The sequence below is a fragment of the Nerophis ophidion genome, linkage group LG12 (assembly GCF_033978795.1).
Source record: "Nerophis ophidion isolate RoL-2023_Sa linkage group LG12, RoL_Noph_v1.0, whole genome shotgun sequence".
Lineage (NCBI taxonomy): Eukaryota > Metazoa > Chordata > Actinopteri > Syngnathiformes > Syngnathidae > Nerophis > Nerophis ophidion.
The window spans coordinates 10,336,000-10,355,098 of record NC_084622.1 but is presented as its reverse complement, the minus strand read 5'-3'; the positions used below and the strand labels follow the sequence as shown (position 1 = coordinate 10,355,098).

The 19,099-nt window shown below is 44.0% G+C and overlaps 1 protein-coding gene across 1 annotated transcript in view; it reads left to right on the top strand.

The window, feature by feature from the left end:
* pclob (piccolo presynaptic cytomatrix protein b) overlaps positions 1 to 19,099 on the top strand; it is a 158,588-nt gene that overhangs the window by 21,425 nt on the left and 118,064 nt on the right. The window contains 12 exon segments of the mRNA XM_061918039.1: positions 538 to 1,308; positions 1,379 to 2,146; positions 2,298 to 3,218; positions 3,308 to 4,171; positions 4,261 to 5,040; positions 5,137 to 5,967; positions 6,061 to 6,852; positions 6,947 to 7,783; positions 13,005 to 13,724; positions 13,810 to 14,940; positions 15,015 to 16,007; positions 16,127 to 17,032. Coding sequence (XP_061774023.1) covers positions 538 to 1,308; positions 1,379 to 2,146; positions 2,298 to 3,218; positions 3,308 to 4,171; positions 4,261 to 5,040; positions 5,137 to 5,967; positions 6,061 to 6,852; positions 6,947 to 7,783; positions 13,005 to 13,724; positions 13,810 to 14,940; positions 15,015 to 16,007; positions 16,127 to 17,032 — 10,314 coding nt within the window.

Genomic DNA, 19,099 nt, shown 5'->3' with positions numbered 1-19,099 from the left:
AACTTGAATCCGTCTCTGTTGGTGTTGTTACACCCTCCGACAACACACCGACGAGGCATGATGTCTCCAAGGTACGGGAAAACAGTCGAAAAAACGGAAAATAACAGAGCTGATTTGACTTGGTGCGTGTAATAAGATTGAGAAAATGGCGTCACGGGTGAAAGGTCCTCGCTCGACAGGCTATCAATTGAAAGGCGTTTAAATAGCCAAATTCAACCTTTTATAGTTCGGAAATCGGTTAAAAAAACGTACGGTCTTTTTTCTGCAACATCAAGGTATATATTGACGCTTACATAGGTCTGGTGATAATTGTCTCCTTTAACTCTATTGAGTCCCACGAAATCGAGCAGTGGCTTTATTTACTATGACGTTCGTATCCTTAATTGTTGAAACGAAATCCGTAGTGACTAACAAGTTGACTTGATAGGGCAAAACTAGCATGTTACAAAACTTTGTACAACTGATCACCTCTATGCTGAGCAGATGCGCAGAGGAATTCATGAACTAACACAACTTTTTTTTATTGTGTCATTCAAGGGGAAGGAGTGGCTTTGTCTAAACTGTCAGGTAAAAAGGGCTACTAAAGGAATCGAACCCCCGAAAGACGCTCCATTGGCTACTTCGCCGTTCAAAAGGACTCCGACATCCCAAAAGACCTCTGCTCAAGGCTCTCCAAGGAGTGATGTACCTTCTCCAGAGACCCGGACATCCAAGGCTGAAGCTGTTAAAGCACAAGGCAGTCAACAACTGGCTTGCCCAGCCCCTGCCCAGAAAACACAGCAGGACAACAAAGCAGATCTGCAGAAGAAAGTAGAGCAGTCAAATTTAATTGCGCAAAAACCGGGAAATGCCACTGAAGTCCCGGGACAGCATGAGACAGGAGGATTCTTTGGTTTTGGAAGCCCTAAGAAGCAAACTGATCCTGCAAAACCTGCAGAGTCAGTAACAGGGAAAATGTTAGGATTTGGTTCTTCTATATTCAGTTCTGCATCCACTTTAATGTCCTCTACAGTCCAAGATGAAGCCAAACTGGCGGCATCGCCAGCTTCTCCCAAGATGACCGCTTCGAAGGACGCTCCATCTGCAAATAAATCAGATAAAAGCCAGCAGGGTCCAAAAGCAGACACCATCTTGTCAGAGCCTACAAAGGGAGCAGTTGTTTCCAAAACTGGTCCTTCGTCCTGCCCTGTATGTAAATCAGCCTTCAACGTTGGCTCTAAAGATCAACCCAACTACAACACATGTACAGAGTGTAAAAATGTTGTCTGCAATCAATGTGGATTCAACCCCATGCCAAATGTGAAGGAGGTAAGACCATTTATTTGTTGATTACTCGACTCATAGTATCTCAATAAACTCTAAACAAAGTCTTCCCTAGGTGAAGGAGTGGTTATGCCTCAACTGTCAAATGCAACGTGCCCTCGGAGTAGCCCAGCCTCCAGGAACCCCCATTATGAAAGCACAGGCCTCGCCAAACAAAGTTACTGCATTTTCTAATGTCCCCAAGAAAGAAACGAAAGACATCCCAAAAACTGCTGAGTCTAAAGTCAAGGAATTATCTGCTGCTTCAGCACCTGAGAAGGACGTTGCAAAGAAGGACACTGTGAAACGACCAGAGAACCAACAATCCCTCACTCCAACATTAGATTCGAAAGTTCCATCTAAAGATTTGAAAAAGGGTCCACAAAAGCTACCAGATAACGCTGCTTTAAATGCACAAGAAGACTCCCGTGGTCCAAAACTTGAACCTGGTACAGTGAAGCCAATTGAATCACTTGGTGGAAAAATGTTTAGTTTTGGTTCCTCTATCTTCAACTCTGCATCCACGTTAATACCCACAGCTGGCCAAGATGAATCCAAAATGACACCTCCACTGTCCCCCAAGATGCCTACCACCAAGGGCAACAAATCACCCCTTGCTCAGGGAAAAGAACAAAAGAAACAAGATCAAGCTCAACAAGCTAAAGCGCCATCAGATCAGTCAAAGGAAGCTGCAGTTTCCAAAGATGGCAAATCTACCTGTCCTCTGTGTAAGATGGAACTTAATTTAGGTTCCAAGGATCCTCCGAACTTCAGAAAATGCACAGACTGCAAAAACACCGTCTGTAACCAGTGTGGATTTAATCTGGTGCCCAATCTGGCAAAGGTAATAAAACAAATATTATCAATGGTTCCAATAATATGAATTTCTTAAATTATTAATCAATGATGGGCAAGTGACATTAGTTAGTTAGTTTTTTGTTTCATTTTGAACCGCTAATATTCTTGTTTTCTATTCTTATTATGTTATTCTCCAGGAAAATGAATGGCTGTGCTTGAACTGTCAGATGCAGAGAGCTCTGAATGCATCAGAACCCACGCAGCCTGCCATGAAGCTGTCCAATACAGTGAAAAAAACCCTTCCATCTTCTGTACATCAGAAGACAACTGTTACAAATGAAGATGAAACGATCAAGAAGGAATCATTGAAATCTGATGTACCCGCAAAAGTGCAGACTGCAGCACCTGACAAGAAAAAGGAAAGTTCTGCACCAAGTACCCCGCAGAAGAGTCATCCATCAACTGGAGAACCAGAAACTAAGATTTCTATTGTACAAACACAGAACAAACAGGGTGCCCCATTGTCTGATCAGGAACCTCAAAGGAACTCAGATCCCCAGAAACCACCTGATCAGACTACTCAGTCAGGACTAAAACAGAGCAAATTTACCTCGGATGGCTTGATTGGCTCTAAATCTAGTTCTGATGTTTCGAAGACAACAGACTCTATCACCGGAAAGATGTTTGGCTTTGGTTCTTCTATTTTCAGCTCAGCATCCACTCTTATATCATCAGCCGTTCAGGAAGAATCCCGCACTACACCGCCAAGCTCTCGTAAGATGTCTGCACCAGGGCACGTCTCGCCAAGGATGTCAGTTGGACCCAAAATTTCCCCAAAAGATACACCAATAGTCTCTCCCAGCAAAGTGCAACCAAAAACCTCTGAAAATCTCACTCGGGATCTCAAGAAACAAGAAGAGGCCCATCAGATCAAACAAGGTCCATCAAAGGCAGGCACAACTCCTCAGACCCAGTTTAAAGAAGGCCATGTAAACTGTCCACTATGCAATATCAAATTAAACATCGGCTCAAAGGAACCTCCAAATTTCAACACCTGCACTGAGTGTAGTACCAATGTGTGTGACAAATGTGGATTTAATCCAATGCCTATTGGAGAGGTAAATCAAAAGTACTATAACTGTTGATTAAATGTATTGGATTACTCATTTTTAAATCAAAGTAACAAATTGTTTCTGTTCTATTTCAGAAAAATGAATGGCTATGTCTTACCTGTCAGATGAAAAGAGCAGTTGGTGGTTCTGAGCAACTAGCTTCTCAAAAACAGGCTCAGACCGCCAGTAGTAAAGTCACTGCTGTGGTCAAGTCAATGGATACCGTTAAACCAGCTCCAACATCTCAAACAAAGGCAAATCCAAGCCATGCAGTACCCCCAGAGGAAAAATCACCTTCAGTTATGTCTGGCAAACCGGAAGCTTCCACAACACTAGCAAAGTTGGGTGCCCCGGCACCTGATGATAAAACACAACAGAAAAATGAGAGGAAGGTTCCTGAGAAAAAATCAGATCCGGCAAGCCAGATCCCTCCTGGACACGGGCAGAGCAATGCCACTGCAACAAAGCAGCAAGACTCTGTGGGATTTTTTGGTTTGGGGGCTACAAAATCTCAGCAGGATACAGAGAAGGCTCCAGATTCAGTGACTGGAAAGATGTTTGGTTTTGGTTCTTCAATATTCAGCTCTGCATCTACATTAATGACTTCTACTGCCCAGGATCAGCGTAGTAAAAAACCCCCTGCTTCACCCAAAAAAACCCCTGCAAAGGAAATTAAATCTGATATTTCTCAGAAATTAGAGCCGCCGAAGAAAGCGGAGTCAACGCAGCAGAACAAGACGCCTTCATCGAGTCCAGCTAAAGGACAAACAAAGGTCACAATTGAACCTCCAAAGGCTGCAGAAGCTACCAAATATGCTGTCAAACCGGGTTCTACCTGTCCACTCTGCAAGACTGAACTCAACACAGATTCTAAAGACCAAGCCAACTACAATAGCTGCACTGCATGCAAAATTATCGTGTGTAACCAGTGTGGATTTAACCCTATGCCAATTGGAGTGGTAAGTTTGTACTCTTTAAACACATTTTTCAAACTCAAGTACCTAATATCAAAGGCAACACACAACTAATTATTATTGCTTCATTTCAGAAAAACGAATGGCTATGTCTAACATGTCAAACCAAAAGAGCAGTGGAAGCATCTGAGCAACAGACCTCTCAAAAGCAGGCTCAAACATCAAATAGTAAAGTTCCTGTAACAGTCAAGTCGACAGACGACTCCAAACCAGCTGTTACTGAATCAAACACACATCCAAGCAATGCAGCAACCCCACAGGAAAAACTGTCAACAACTTTAGTTAGGTCAGCCAAACCAGAAGCCTCCACAACACCAGCAGAGTTGGGTACCCTGGCACCTGATGATACAACACAACACAAACATGCGAAGAAAGATCCAGTAAGCCAACCTGGACGCAGGCCAAGTAATGCCATTGCAACAAAGGTGCAAGTTACTGAAGGATCTTCTGGTTTGGGTGCTACAAAATCTCAGAAGGATCTAGAGAAATCCACAGACTCAGTGACTGGAAAGATGTTTGGTTTTGGCTCTTCAATATTCAGCTCGGCATCTACATTAATAACATCTGCTGTTCAGGATCAACCTAAAACCGATACACCAGCTTCTCTCAAAAAGTCCCCTGCAAAGGAACAAACACCACCATCGGGTCCAGCAAAAGGGGAACATAAGGTCACATCAGAACCTCTTAAGGCTGCAAAAGCTACCAAACCAGCTGTCATGCTAGAATCTACATGTCCACTCTGTAAGGTTGAACTCAACATGGGTTCCAAAGACAAAGCCAATTACAATACCTGTACTGAATGCAAAAGTATTGTGTGTAACCAGTGTGGATTTAACCCCATGCCTATTGGAGAGGTAAGTCAAGACTCAATACTTTTTCATGCATTTTATAGAATTAAAGTACTTATTATTGAAAGCAACACCCAACAAATTATTATTGCTTCATTTCAGAAAAACGGATGGCTATGTTTAACCTGTCAGACAAAAAGAGCAGTGGAAGCATCTGAGCAACCAGCCTCTCAAAAGCAAACTCAAACATCAAGTAGCAAAGTTCTTGATGCAGACAAGTCGACAAACTACTCCAAACCAGCTTCAGCAACTCAAGTAAACGCACATCAAAGCAATGCAATAACCCCACAGGAAAAACTGTCCACAACTTTAGTACGATCAGACAAATCAGAAGCTTCCATAACACCAGAGGAGTTGGCTAGACTCGCACCTGATGATACAGCACAACAACAAAATGAGAGAAAAAATCCTGAAAAACAATCAGATCCGGTAATCCAACCTGGTCGTAGGCCGAGTAATGCCACTGCGACAAAGATGCAAGACACTGGAGGATTTTTTGGTTTGGGTGCTACAAAATCTCAGAAGGATGCAGAGAAGTCTTCAGATTCAGTGACTGGAAAAATGTTTGGTTTTGGTTCTTCAATGTTCAGCTCTGCATCTACATTAATAACATCTGCTGTTCAGGACCAACCTAAGACCGATACACAAGCTTCTCCCAAAAAATCCCCTGCAAAGGACATTAAATCTGATGTTCCTAAAAAGCTGGAGCCAGCTCCTTCATCGGGTGAAGCTAAAGGGGAAAACAAGGTCACATTGGAACTTCTTAAGGTTGCAGAAGCTACCAAAACAGTGGTCAAACCAGGTTCTACCTGTCCACTCTGTAAGGTTGAACTCAACATGGGTTCCAAAGACCAAGCCAATTACAACACCTGTACTGAATGCACAAGTACTGTGTGTAACCAGTGTGGATTTAACCCCATGCCTATTGGAGAGGTAAGTCAAGACTCGATACTCTATACAATTTTTAGAATTAAAGTACATAATATCAAAAGCAACACACTACCAATTATTTTTGCTTCATTTCAGAAACATGAATGGCTATGTCTAACCTGTCAGACAAAAAGAGCAGTGGAAGCATCTGAGCAACCAGCCCCTCAAAAGCTGACTCAAGAGACAAACAGCAAAGTTTCTGTTGCAGTCAAGTCGAAGGACAATTCCAAACCATCTCCAACAACTCAAGCAAACACACATCCAAGCAATGCAGTACTCCCACAGTCTTCAACTTTAATTAGGTCGGGCAAACCAGAAGCTTCCGTCGCACCAGAAAAGTTAACTAGCCTGGCACATGATAATAAAACACCACAGACGAGTGAGAAGAAAGTTCCTGAAAAACAACCAGATCCGATAAGCCAACCAGAACGTAGGCCAAGCAATGCCACTGCAGCAAAGCAGCAAGATACAGCAGGATTTTTTGGCATGGGTGTTACAAAATCTCAGAAGGAGGCAGAGAAGTCCGCAGATTCAGTAACTGGAAAGATGTTTGGTTTCGGTTCTTCAATCTTCAGCTCTGCATCTACATTAATAACATCTGCTGTTCAGGATCAACCTAAGACCGATACACCAGCTTCTCCCAAAAAGTCCCCTGCAAAGGAACAAACACCTCCATGTGGTCCAGGAAAAGGGGATCAAGAGGCCACATCAGAACTTCCAAAGGCTTTAGAACCTGCCAAATCAGCTGTCAAACCAGGTTGTACCTGTCCACTCTGCAAGGTTGAACTCAACATTGGTTCAAAACACCAAGCCAATTACAATACCTGTACTGAATGCAAAAGCACTGTGTGTAACCAGTGTGGATTTAGCCCCATGCCTATTGGAGAGGTAAGTCAAAAATCAATAGACTATTTGTATTGTTTTATTTTTTATTGAAGTCCTATCAAAAGCCAAATAATCTATTATATTGTCTTCATTTCAGAAAAACGAATGGCTGTGCCTTACATGTCAGACCAAAAGAGCAGTTGAATCATCTGTGCATCTCGATTCTCAAAAACAGGCCCTGACATCAAATATTAAAGTTCCTGTTGCAGTCAAGTCAATGGATACGCCCAAACCAGTTACAACATCGCAAACAAAGGGGATTCCAAGCAATGCGCAACTCTCGCAGGAAAAACCTTCTTCAACCTCAGTTGAGTTGGCAAAACCTGAAACTTCAACAACATCATTGAAATCTGCTAGCCCAGAACCGGATTATAAAACAACAGAGAAAAATGTAAACAAAGTATCTGAGAAACCCCCAGATCCGGAAAGCCAAGCTGGACGTAGGCCGAGTAATGCTACTGCAGCAAAGCAGCCGGAGAGCGGCGGGTTTTTGGGATTTAGCCCTACAAAATCCCAGCAGAATTATAATAATTCAGTGACTGGAAAGATGTTTGGTTTTGGTTCTTCAATATTCAGTTCAGCATCTACATTGATAACATCTGCTGCTCAGAATCAACCTAAGACAACACCTCCAGCTTCTCCCAAAAAGTCCCCAGCAAAGGAAATGAAATCTGATGTTCATCAGAAGCTGGAGCCAACACAGCAGAGGAAGACACCTCAATCGGGTCCAGTTAAAAAGGATAATAAGGTCACATCAAAATCTCTGGCTGCAGAAGTTACAAAATCAGCGGTCAAACCAGGTTCTAACTGTCCACTCTGTAAGGTTGAACTCAACATAGGTTCGAAAGACCAAGCCAACTACGACACCTGCACTGAATGCAAAAACACTGTGTGTAATCAGTGTGGATTTAACCCCATGCCACATGAAACAAAGGTAAGACTGTATTTGTTTGTACTGTACGTGTACTGTATTTCTTTTTCAGTGGTGGTGGCTGCTCTTTCAAAGAGGCAAAGCCTACACCATAAAATGCGCCCTCCATTCTTTTCCAAGAAAATTATCTGGGACTCTGTCTCACAGCGGCACCGGCTAACTGCAGAGCGGCAGAAGTCAGTTTTTTCCAGACGCGAGTACATCTCCAATAACACCAGAAAAAGATGCAGATACCGAGCGGGTTTAAAAGTCTTCTGAACAACTCGAAACAACGGCATTCAATGGTCGTGGTTTATACTTCAAGATCACTGATTCGCTCATTTCACTGTCAGTCAGAAAGAGATTCTGCCTCAGACAAATCATCCAATCAAGCGCACTGCCGATAGAGTCCCAGAGACACCGAGCATTTGACGGTCTAGTTTCGCTGTAATGGAACAACCCCAGGTTTTATTTAGTCCATAAAATCTAAACCTAACAGTACATTTTTGACCACTAACTCTTATATTTTAGGGGATGCTGATCTTCCATTGCAGTCTCAGTTTAGTTTGGTTTAGTCTTTATTTGAAGGGACAATGCACAGAAACATTAAGCTCACAGACAGATATGTTCTGTACCAGATTAGAGCTAAATAGCTAATTTCCATCTGCAGTCCCTGGCTACCTAAATTGAAGGGATACAAAAATCATGCAAGAAAATTATTACAATAAAATCATACCATATCACGTAATCAAATTAAGAAAAGTCATAAAATGGCCTTTCATGGACACATACTTAATATACAATACAACCACACCTCATTTACATCATCACACAAAGACAATACATGCTCTTGTTCACATCCGTCATAATTTGTAAAAACAACCATGATTTTACATCATCACACAAAGACAATACATGCTCTTGTTCACATCCGTCATAATTTGTAAAAACAACCATGATTTTACATCACCACACAAAGACAATACATGCTCTTGTTCACATCCGTCGTAATTTGTAAAAACAACCATGATTTTACATCATCAGACAAAGACAATACATGCTCTTGTTCACCTCTGTCATAATTTGTAAAAACATCCATGATTTTACATCACCACACAAAGACAATACATGCTCTTGTTCACATCCGTCATAATTTGTAAAAACAACCATGATTTTATCACACACACCTCACAATTTACAACAAAAATGCTGTCATGGCTAAATATAATACACATTAAGTTGATCTGTCAAACCTAGTGCCCACCTTAGTGACCGTGTGAGCAGCTTTGATTGCTCCAAAGCCACTTTTTAACTTTAACTGTTAATGAAGAGTAATCTGTTGAACTTTTCAAGGTTGTTGTGAGGTCGTTCCATTCCTTTGTGGCTTTATATGAAAAGGCTGACTGGGCAAAAGGTGCTGATTCTCATTCCGGTCGCTTCACACTCGGCTGCGAACCGATCCAGTGAGAGCTGAAGATCCCGGCCAGATGAAGCCATCAGGACCACATCATCTGCAAAAAGCAGACCCAATCCCGCGGCCACCAAACCGGAACCCCTCAACGCCTTGACTGCGCCTAGAGATTCTGTCCATAAAAGTTATGAACAGAATCGGTGACAAAGGACAGCCTTGGCGAAGTCCAACCCTCACTGGAAACGTGTCCGACTTACTGCCAGCAATGCGGACCAAGCTCTGACACTGATCATACAGGGAGCGGACCGCCACAATAAGACAGTCCGGTACCCCATACTCTCTGAGCACTCCCCACAGGACTTCCCGAGGGACACGGTCGAATGCCTTCTCCAAGTCCACAAAGCACATGTAGACTGGTTGGGCAAACTCCCATGCACCCTCAAGAACCCTGCCGAGAGTAAAGAGCTGGTCCACAGTTCCACGACCAGGACGAAAACCACACTGTTCCTCCTGGATGCGAGGTTCAACTATCCGGCGTAGCCTCCTCTCCAGTACACCTGAATAAACCTTACCGGGAAGGCTGAGGAGTGTGATCCCACGATAGTTGGAACACACCCTCCGGTCCCCCTTCTTAAAGAGAGGGACCACCACCCCGGTCTGCCAATCCAGAGGTACCGCCACCGATGTCCACGCGATGCTGCAGAGTCTTGTCAACCAAGACAGCCCCACAGCATCCAGAGCCTTAAGGAACTCCGGGCGGATCTCATCTACCCCCGGGGCCTTGCCGCCGAGGAGCTTTTTGACTACCTCAGCAACCTCATCCCCAGAAATAGGAGAGTCCACCACAGATTCCCCGGGCACCGCTTCCTCAAAGGAAAACGTGTTGGTGGGATTGAGGAGATCTTCGAAGTATTCCTTCCACCGATCCACAACATTCGCAGTCGAAGTCAGCAGTACACCATCTGCACCATACACGGTGTTGATAGTGCACTGCTTCCCCTTCCTGAGGCGGCGTATGGTGGTCCAGAATCGCTTCGAAGCCATCCGGAAGTCGTTTTCCATGGCTTCCCCGAACTCTTCCCAAGTCCGAGTTTTTGCCTCCGCGACCGCTAAAGCTGCACACCGCTTGGCCCGTTGGTACCCGTCCACTGCCTCCGGAGTCTTATGAGCCAAAAGAACCCGATAGGACTCCTTCTTCAGCTTGACGGCATCCCTCACTGCTGGTGTCCACCAACGGGTTCTGGGATTACCGCCACGACAGGCACCAACTACCTTGCGGCCACAGCTCCAATCAGCTGCCTCGACAATAGAGGTTCTGAACATGGTCCACTTGGACTCAATGTCCCGCACCTCCCTCGTGACATGTTCAAAGTTCTCCCGGAGGTGTGAATTGAAACTCTCTCTGACAGGAGACTCTGCCAGACGTTCCCAGCAGACCCTCACAATGCGCTTGGGCCTGCCAGGTCTGTCCGGCATCCTCCCCCACCATCGCAGCCAACTCACCACCAAGTGGTGATCGGTAGAAAGCTCCGCCCCTCTCTTCACCCGAGTGTCCAAAACATGAGGCCGCAAATCCGATGACACGACTACAAAGTCGATCATGGAACTGCGGCCTAGGGTGTCCTGGTGCCAAGTGCACATATGGACACCCATATGTTTGAACATGGTGTTCGTTATGGACAATCCATGACGAGCACAAAAGTCCAATAACAAAACACCACTCGGGTTTAGATCCGGGCGACCATTCTTCCCAATCACGCCTCTCCAGGTTTCACTGTCGTTGCCAACATGGGCGTTGAAGTCCCCCAGTAGGACAAGGGAATCGCCCGGGGGAACACTTTCCAGTACTCTCCGTCGAGTGTACCCAAAAAGGGTGGGTACTCTGAACTGCTGTTTGGTGCGTAAGCACAAACAACAGTCAGGACCCGTACCCCCACCCGAAGGCGGAGGGAAGCTACCCTCTCGTCCACTGGGTTGAACTCCAACGTGCAGGCTTTGAGCCGGGGGGCAACGAGAATTGCCACCCCAGCCCGTCGCCTCTCACTGCCGGCAACGCCAGAGTGGAAGAGAGTCCAGTTCCTCTCGAGAGAACTGGTTCCAGAGCCCTTGCTGTGCGTCGAGGTGAGTCCGACTATATCCAGCCGAAACTTCTCTACCTCGTGCATTAGTTCAAGCTCTTTCCCCCCCAGTGAGGTGACATTCCACGTCCCAAGAGCTAGCTTATGTAGCCGAGGATCGGACCGCCAAGTGCCCTGCCTTCGGTTGTCGCCCAGCTCACAATGCACCCGACCTCTATGGCCCCTTCTATGAGTGGTGAGCCCATTGGAGGGGTGACCCACGTTGCCTCTTCGGGCTGTGCCCGGCCGGGCCCCATGGGAACAGGCCCGGCCACCAGGCGCTCGCCATCGTGCCCCAACTCCGGGCCTGGCTCCAGAGGGGTCCCCGGTGACCCACGTCCGGGCAAGGGAAATCTGAGTTAATTTTGTTGTAATTCCATAGAAGTCTTTGAGCTGCTCTTTGTCTGATCACTCACCGAGACATAATCATTGCATTAAAATTAGTTTGAGCTGCCTCCAGTGTTAACGAATTCCTGATACATTTGAACATTTTTATCTTGTGTTTAAGACTCTGGTACATCCGTTCAATATGTATTTTAAAGCCAAGTGTTGGGTCTAAAATGACACCCTAGTAACAATATTCACTAACATTTTGTATTATCTCTTACTTTCTGATGAATAAGCAGCTCTTGACCTAAAACATAAAATAATACTACATAAATGATGTAATATAGATTATGAATAAATTGTAATAACCCTGAAATTGGCACGCGATCAGTCCGATGCATACCGCCAATGTCTGGGATAGGCTCATGCTTCCCTATCACCCTAAGGCAGGGGTGTCCAAACTTTTTCCACTGAGGGCCGCACACTGAAAAATCAGAGCAAGCAGGGGTCCATTTTCATAAATATACATTTAGGCCTCCACCCAGTTATGATCCCGGGGACCCCAAAGGTTTTTGGTCAAAAAATATAAAAAAAATGTGTCATAATTCAGTATTATCATTTTCATTATTATGCAAGTTTTAAATCTCTAAAACAACATAAGAAAATAAGAATAAAGCAAAAAACACAAAATACGCAATATTTTCACCTAATAACTTTTTTAGGTGGAATATTTGAGATTATATAATAATTGGAGCCTTAATTTTGGATTTTGATTCATTATTTTTGGAGCAATACCACTTAAAAACAAATAACACTACAATAATTGGGGATCTAAAAGTGTCCTACTTATTAAAGTGTTAAAAAATAAATTATAAATTTTTTTTTACTGTTTACTTTTAGCACAATAATCTCGAGATCAACTTCAGATATATCAGTCAATTGTAAGTGTTATTGTTGTTTATGTTTTGTTTGTTTGTTCTTAGGACCTTCTTTGAAAAAAAAACTGTTCAATTTTTTATATGGCAAAACACAAAATATGCAACATTTTCCTCCAAAAATATCTCAAAGTGGAATATTTAATGTGACGTAATCGAAGCCTTGAATAGGTCAATAATTTGAATTGACAGTGATTTTGATTCATTATTATTTTTTAAATAAAGAAACAGCCTGCATGGCAGCTTTGTGTTATAAGAGTAAGCATTGCAACAATTTTGTGTTACATTTCACCTGTTTGCTTTTTTATACCAATTTTTATGTTTTTAATTTTTTTCAATTGTATTCTTAAAATGTGCCGTGGGGCCGTTAAAAAACGAACCGGGGGCCATTTGGACACCCCTGCCCTAAGGGCTGTAGAAAATGAAAAATAATATGAACTAATTTATTTTCTTAGGTGAAGCGGTGGCTGTGTCTCACCTGCCAGATGCAACAAGCTCTTGGTGCGAGCCATCCTTCAGGAGCTCTTTCTAACGACTACAGCGTTTCTGAAAAAGATGTCACCAGTAGAGCTGAACCTGAAAAGAAAGTGGCTTCAATGCCAATATCACCTAAGAAAGAGCCAGCAACAGCTCAGTCTGACAGTAATCGTGCTCTTACTAAAAATATACCACAAGACTCCCAAAAAACATCTGGCCCAAGCTCATCACCAGGACCTACGAGGCAAGCTGAACGCAAACAGAGTATTGCCGCTTTGGCACCCCAGCAAGAATCAGGAGGTTTCTTCGGCAGTAAAGCCCAACCTGAAGCTTCCAAACCAGCAGAATCAGCGACCAGGAAAATGTTTGGCTTTGGATCTTCTATTTTCAACAGTGCATCCACTTTGATTACTTCGGCGGTCCAGGACCAGCCCAAAACAACCCCATCGGTGTCTCCTAAGATGTCCCCAGCAATCCACAAAAAAGAGATAAAATCAGAACCAACTCAGCAGGGTCTACCAGAAGAGAACAAAATCAACCCAAATCTACTTAAAAAAGTTTCCCACGCCACGTGTCCTCTTTGTAAGGTTGACCTCAACATTGGATCCGAACAGCTACCTAATTATGACAAATGCACTAACTGCAAGAGTACGGTTTGCAAGCAGTGTGGATTCAACCCTATGCCAAATGTATCAGAGGTAAGTAAATCATTGATTGCCATAACCGATAATATAATCACAAATGAGACACTCAATATTTATTGCTTTTATCTTACGGAAAAAGGAGTGGCTGTGTCTGACGTGCCAGATGCAAAGAACTCTCTCAGCAGCAGAAGCAGCACAACCTCCATCTGTGAAGCCTCAGTCATCGCCCAACAAAGTGACTACACCCGCTGCTGTCACGGCCAAACAAAATAAAGATATGATACCAACACAAAAAAGAGAAGTGCTGGACAAAGAACAGAAGGACAAAACATTACCAGATAAACTAGAAAATAAGGAAATCCCAACAGCTGATATCAAACCTGGTTCACTACCTCCCAATCGAGTTTTAATCTCCACAGCAGTTCCAGTTGAAGAAAGAACACCTGCGAACGCTGATAAACCTTTGGTTGAGCAAGCGCCTCCTGTCAGCACAGATGTTCAATCTCCACCGAAGGAGGAGGATCAAACTTTAACACGCTCACCTGAAACAACAGACACATCGGAAAAGAAAGCAGAGGGAATGGAAGGCATTACAAAATCAGAGGATGAAGTAGTCATGACGGCTGATATAGAGCAGCCATCCAAGTCCACAAGTAAAGAGCCAAACCTTGCTGCCAAAACGCCTCCTTCTATGTCAAAGCCAACTAAAGACACAGGAAGTTTGGTTAGCATTAATGCTACAAAACCTCAGCAAGGGGTCTCCAAAACAGCTGAAGCCGTGACAGGGAAGATGATGGGATTTGGTTCAACACTCTTCAGCTCAGCATCTTCTTTAATAACATCCGCTGTCGGTGAAGAACCACGAACCACACCACCAAGTTCTCGTAAAATGTCTGCGCCGGCACAGAGTTATGATAAAACGGCGGCTCCTCAAATCCCGCCTGTCAAGTCAAGTCCGGCTCTATCTCAAATAAAATCCACCACAAAAGAAGTGAAGTCTGACAATGTTCGGAAACAATCAATGGAGAAGATGGCGGACCAAGTCAATGCTTCTCTACCAGGAACGAAGCATGTGGACCAAGGTCCGTCAGAAGCTTCAAGAGTAAAGGCTCCACAAACTGCTCCCAAAGAGATTGAGCTCAATTGTCCCCTTTGTAAGGTTGAATTCAACGTAGACGGAAAAGATCAAGCAAATTACAACACCTGCACCGGATGTAAAACAGCAGTCTGCAACAAATGTGGATTTAGTCCCATGCCGAATAAAGCACAGGTAATCCACCGATAGGCCTTGTCTAATGTATCACAAAACTAATGAAACTAATTATGTGTGTTTTGTTTTTTCAGGGGAAAGAATGGCTGTGTCTCAACTGTCAGATGCAGAGAGCACTTGGCGCCTCTGAACCTCTTGGGCTTCCCTTGATAAAATCTCAATCTTCACCAAGTAAAGACATGCCTCCCTCCACAACGAAGGGAGAGGCAGCTATACAAACTCCTCAGGAGGACACTAAAACGGCCAAACCTGACGAGACAGTCGGTATCGTCACTGCCAAAGAAAGCAAATCCCCAGCAATTGGGGAATCAACTTTGAAAGCAACAGCGGCAGTTGCCTCATTGCCTGAAAAAAGTGTTCGTCCTGAAATCATGAAGACTGTGGTTGCATCTGCTTCACCTGGAATTACCCCTAAAGGACAACCTGGAATACCGCAGAAACAGCCTCCAGAAAAGATAGTTCCCCCAACGGCACCAGAAGTAGGTAAAATCCTCCCCCAACAGCCTACAAAAGCTGGGGGATCTCCAGCCAAATCAATTCTGCCAACAGCTCCACCTGTAAAACAGGAATCAGTAGGCTTCTTTGGTTTTGGTGGTCCTAAAACGCAACCTGTTAAGCCTGCGGAATCAGTACCTGGCAAGATGTTTGGCTTTGGGTCATCTTTTTTTAATTCAGCTTCCAATTTGATAACCTCAGCTGTACAAGATGAAACGAAAAAGACAACTCCAACAACGCCAAGTAAAATTACTTTGCAGGCCTCTCCTAAAACAACGCCGCCTGTTTCTCCTAAAACAGTACCTGCAAAGGACATCAAACCACCTGCAGTCCAGAAAACTAATGAAACACAGGTAAAAACTACTTTTTCGGCAACACAAATGGATAAAGGTCCATCCGTTTCCCCCAAAGCACCACCAGCACCTCCAAAACCAGCTCAGTTAACCTGCCCACTCTGTAAGATGCTATTCAAGATGGATTCTAAAGATGCTCCCAAGTTCAACACCTGCACAGAATGCAAAACAACTGTCTGCAATCAGTGCGGATTCAATCCATTGCCTTCGGTCTCAGAGGTAAATTAGACGCGTTTCAATTAATCCGTCTACACAATCGATTGTTTGTATTTGTATTGCAAAATCAAATGTTGCTCACCAATTAGTCCTACATGCTGACCATTTGCTCTCTTTTTAAGGTAAATGAATGGCTATGTCTGAACTGTCAGATGCAGAGGGCTCTTGGCACATCTGAGACTACTGGACCGTCTGCAGTGAAACCTCAGGCCTCACCTACAAGGACTGGTCCTTTTCCTTCTGAACATAATAATGAAGAAGTCCAGCCAAAGAAGTCTACATCAGTCAGAGAAGAAGGTTCTGAATGCCTGGATGAGGACTCACGGACACTCACAATTAATAAGCCTGGTTTATTGCGAGATGCGGCTCCAAGGACGGACTTTCCTTCAGTTGGTGATCAAGCAAAGGCCCAAGATGTGACCAAGCAGCCTCCCACTGAAAACACCCCATCCAAGGAACACACTTCTCAAACTCCTAAAACAGAAGCCAAGGCTGGTGTTGCGAAACCGACAGATGGGAGACCCTCTCAGCAGCTTTCCAAATCTCCTGTCAAATCTACACCAGCAGCAGCTGCTGCGAAACAGGAGTCTGGCAGGTTCTTTGGATTCGGTGCGCCAAAAATGCAACCACAGGCTGCTGAGACTGTCACCGGTAAAATGTTTGGATTTAGTTCATCCATTTTTAGCTCTGCATCTACCTTGATAACATCTGCTGTCCAAGATGAGCCCAAAACCACTCCTCCGGCCCCTGCTAAAGAAAACAAAGTTCCTGTTGCGCAAACACAACAACTGACCAAACCTGCCCCCTTGGGTCAGGTTAAAGACCCAAAGACTTCACTCCCAGCGGCAAAAGTCACAGAAGGCACCAACGTGGCTATTCCCAAAGCGGATTCAAAGTCCACCTGTCCACTCTGTAAGGTGGAACTCGATATGGCCTCCAAGGAACCACCCAATTACAACACATGCACTGGATGCAAGAGTGTCGTCTGTAGTCTCTGTGGATTTAATCCCACACCTCAAACTGGAGGGGTAAGTGCAATACTTCTCTATCATTCACCCCTTTTTGTTGAGTGGGAATTCTCTGTGTGAAGCGACTGGGATGAGAATCAGCACCTCCAAGTCCGAGTCCATGGTTCTCGCCCGGAAAAGAGTGGAGTGCCATCTCCGGGTTAGGGAGGAGACCCTGCCCCAAGTGGAGGAGTTCAAGTACAAACCCCGTTTCCATATGAGTTGGGAAATTGTGTTAGATGTAAATATAAACAGAATACAATGATTTGCAAATCCTTTTCCACCCATATTCAGTTGAATGCACTAAAAAGACAAGATATTTTGATGTTCAAACTCAAAATGGTATTTTTTTTTTTTTTGCAAATACTAATCAGCTCAGAATTTCATAACTGCAAAACGTGCCAAAGTAGTTGGGAAAGGGCATGTTCACCACTGTGTTACATCACCTTTTCTTTTAACAACACTCAATAAACGTTTGGGAACTGAGGAAACTAATTGTTGAAGCTTTGAAAGTGGAATTCCTTCCCATTCTTGTTTTATGTAGAGCTTCAGTTTTTCAACAGTCCGGGGTCTCCACTGTCGTATTTTACGCTTCATAATGCGCCACATATTTACGATGAGAGACAGGTCTGGACTGCAGGCGGGCCAGGAAAGTACCCACACTCTTTTCTTACGAAACCACGCTGTTGTAACACATGCTGAATGTGGCTTGGCATGTCTTGCTGAAATAAGCAGGGGCGTCCATGAATAAGACGGCGCTTAAATGGCAGCATATGTTGTTCCAAAACCTGTATGTACCTTTCAGCATTAATGGTGCCTTCACAGATGTGTAAGTTACCCATGCCTTGGGCACTAATGCACCCCCATACCATCACAGATGCTGGCTTTCGAACTTTGCGTCGATAACAGTCTGGATGGTTCGCTTCCCCTTTGGTCCTGATGACACAATGTCGAATATTTCCAAAAACAATTTGAAATGTGGACTCGTCAGACCACAGAACACTTTTCCACTTTGCATCAGTCCAATTTTAGATGATCTCGGGCCTAGAGAAGCTGGCGGCGTTTCTGGATGTTGTTGATAAATGTCTTTCGCTTTGCATAGTAGAGCTTTAACTTGCACTCACAGATGTAGCGACGAACTGTATTTAGTGACAATGGTTTTCTGAAGTGTTGCTGAGCCCATGTGGTGATATCCTTTAGAGATTGATTTCGGTTTTTGATACAGTGCTGTCTGAGGGATCAAAGGTCACGGTCATTAAATGTTGGTTTCCGGCCGTGCTGCTTACGTGGATTGATTTCTCCATATTGTCTGAACTTTTTGATGATATTATGGATCATAGATGTTGAAATTCCTGAATTTCTTTCAATTGCACTTTGAGAAACGTTGTTCTTAAACTGTTTGACTGTTTGCTCACGCAGTTGTGAATAAAGGGGTGTACCTCGCCCCATCCTTTCTCGTTGAATACAGAGCATTTTTTGGGAAGCTGTTTTTATACCCAAGCATGGCACCCACCTGTTCCCAATTAGCCTGCACATCTGTGGGATGTTCCAAACAAGTGTTTGATGAGCATTCCTCAACTTTATCAGTATCTATTGCCACCTTTCCCGACTTCTTTGTCACGTTTTGCTGGCATCAAGTTCTAAATGTAATGATTATTTGCAAAAAAAATCAGTTTGAACATCAAAAATGTTGTCTTTGGAGCATATTCAACTGAATATGGGTTGAAAATGATTTGCTAATTATTGTATTTTGTTTATATTTACATCTAACACAATTTACCAACTCATATGGAAATGAGGTTTGAACATGTGTAATGTATACGACAGGGGAAATGTTGTCTTTTAAAGTTTTTTTTTCCATGTTGAGGCTTCATGACTGACAGCCATCTAAGTGCTGGGATGACATAACAGCAGTCTTCAGCAGACCTGCGACACACAAAATGTAAAAAGGCTGTTGTGCAACAGCATTAGCGAGATGGGATCTGATGTCGCAGCAGAGAATCAGGCATGCTGTTTGCCAGAACTCGTGCGGGAGATCTGAGATGGCAACGCTGTGTGATACGCTCAATAATAGGCAGAGGTGAAGCA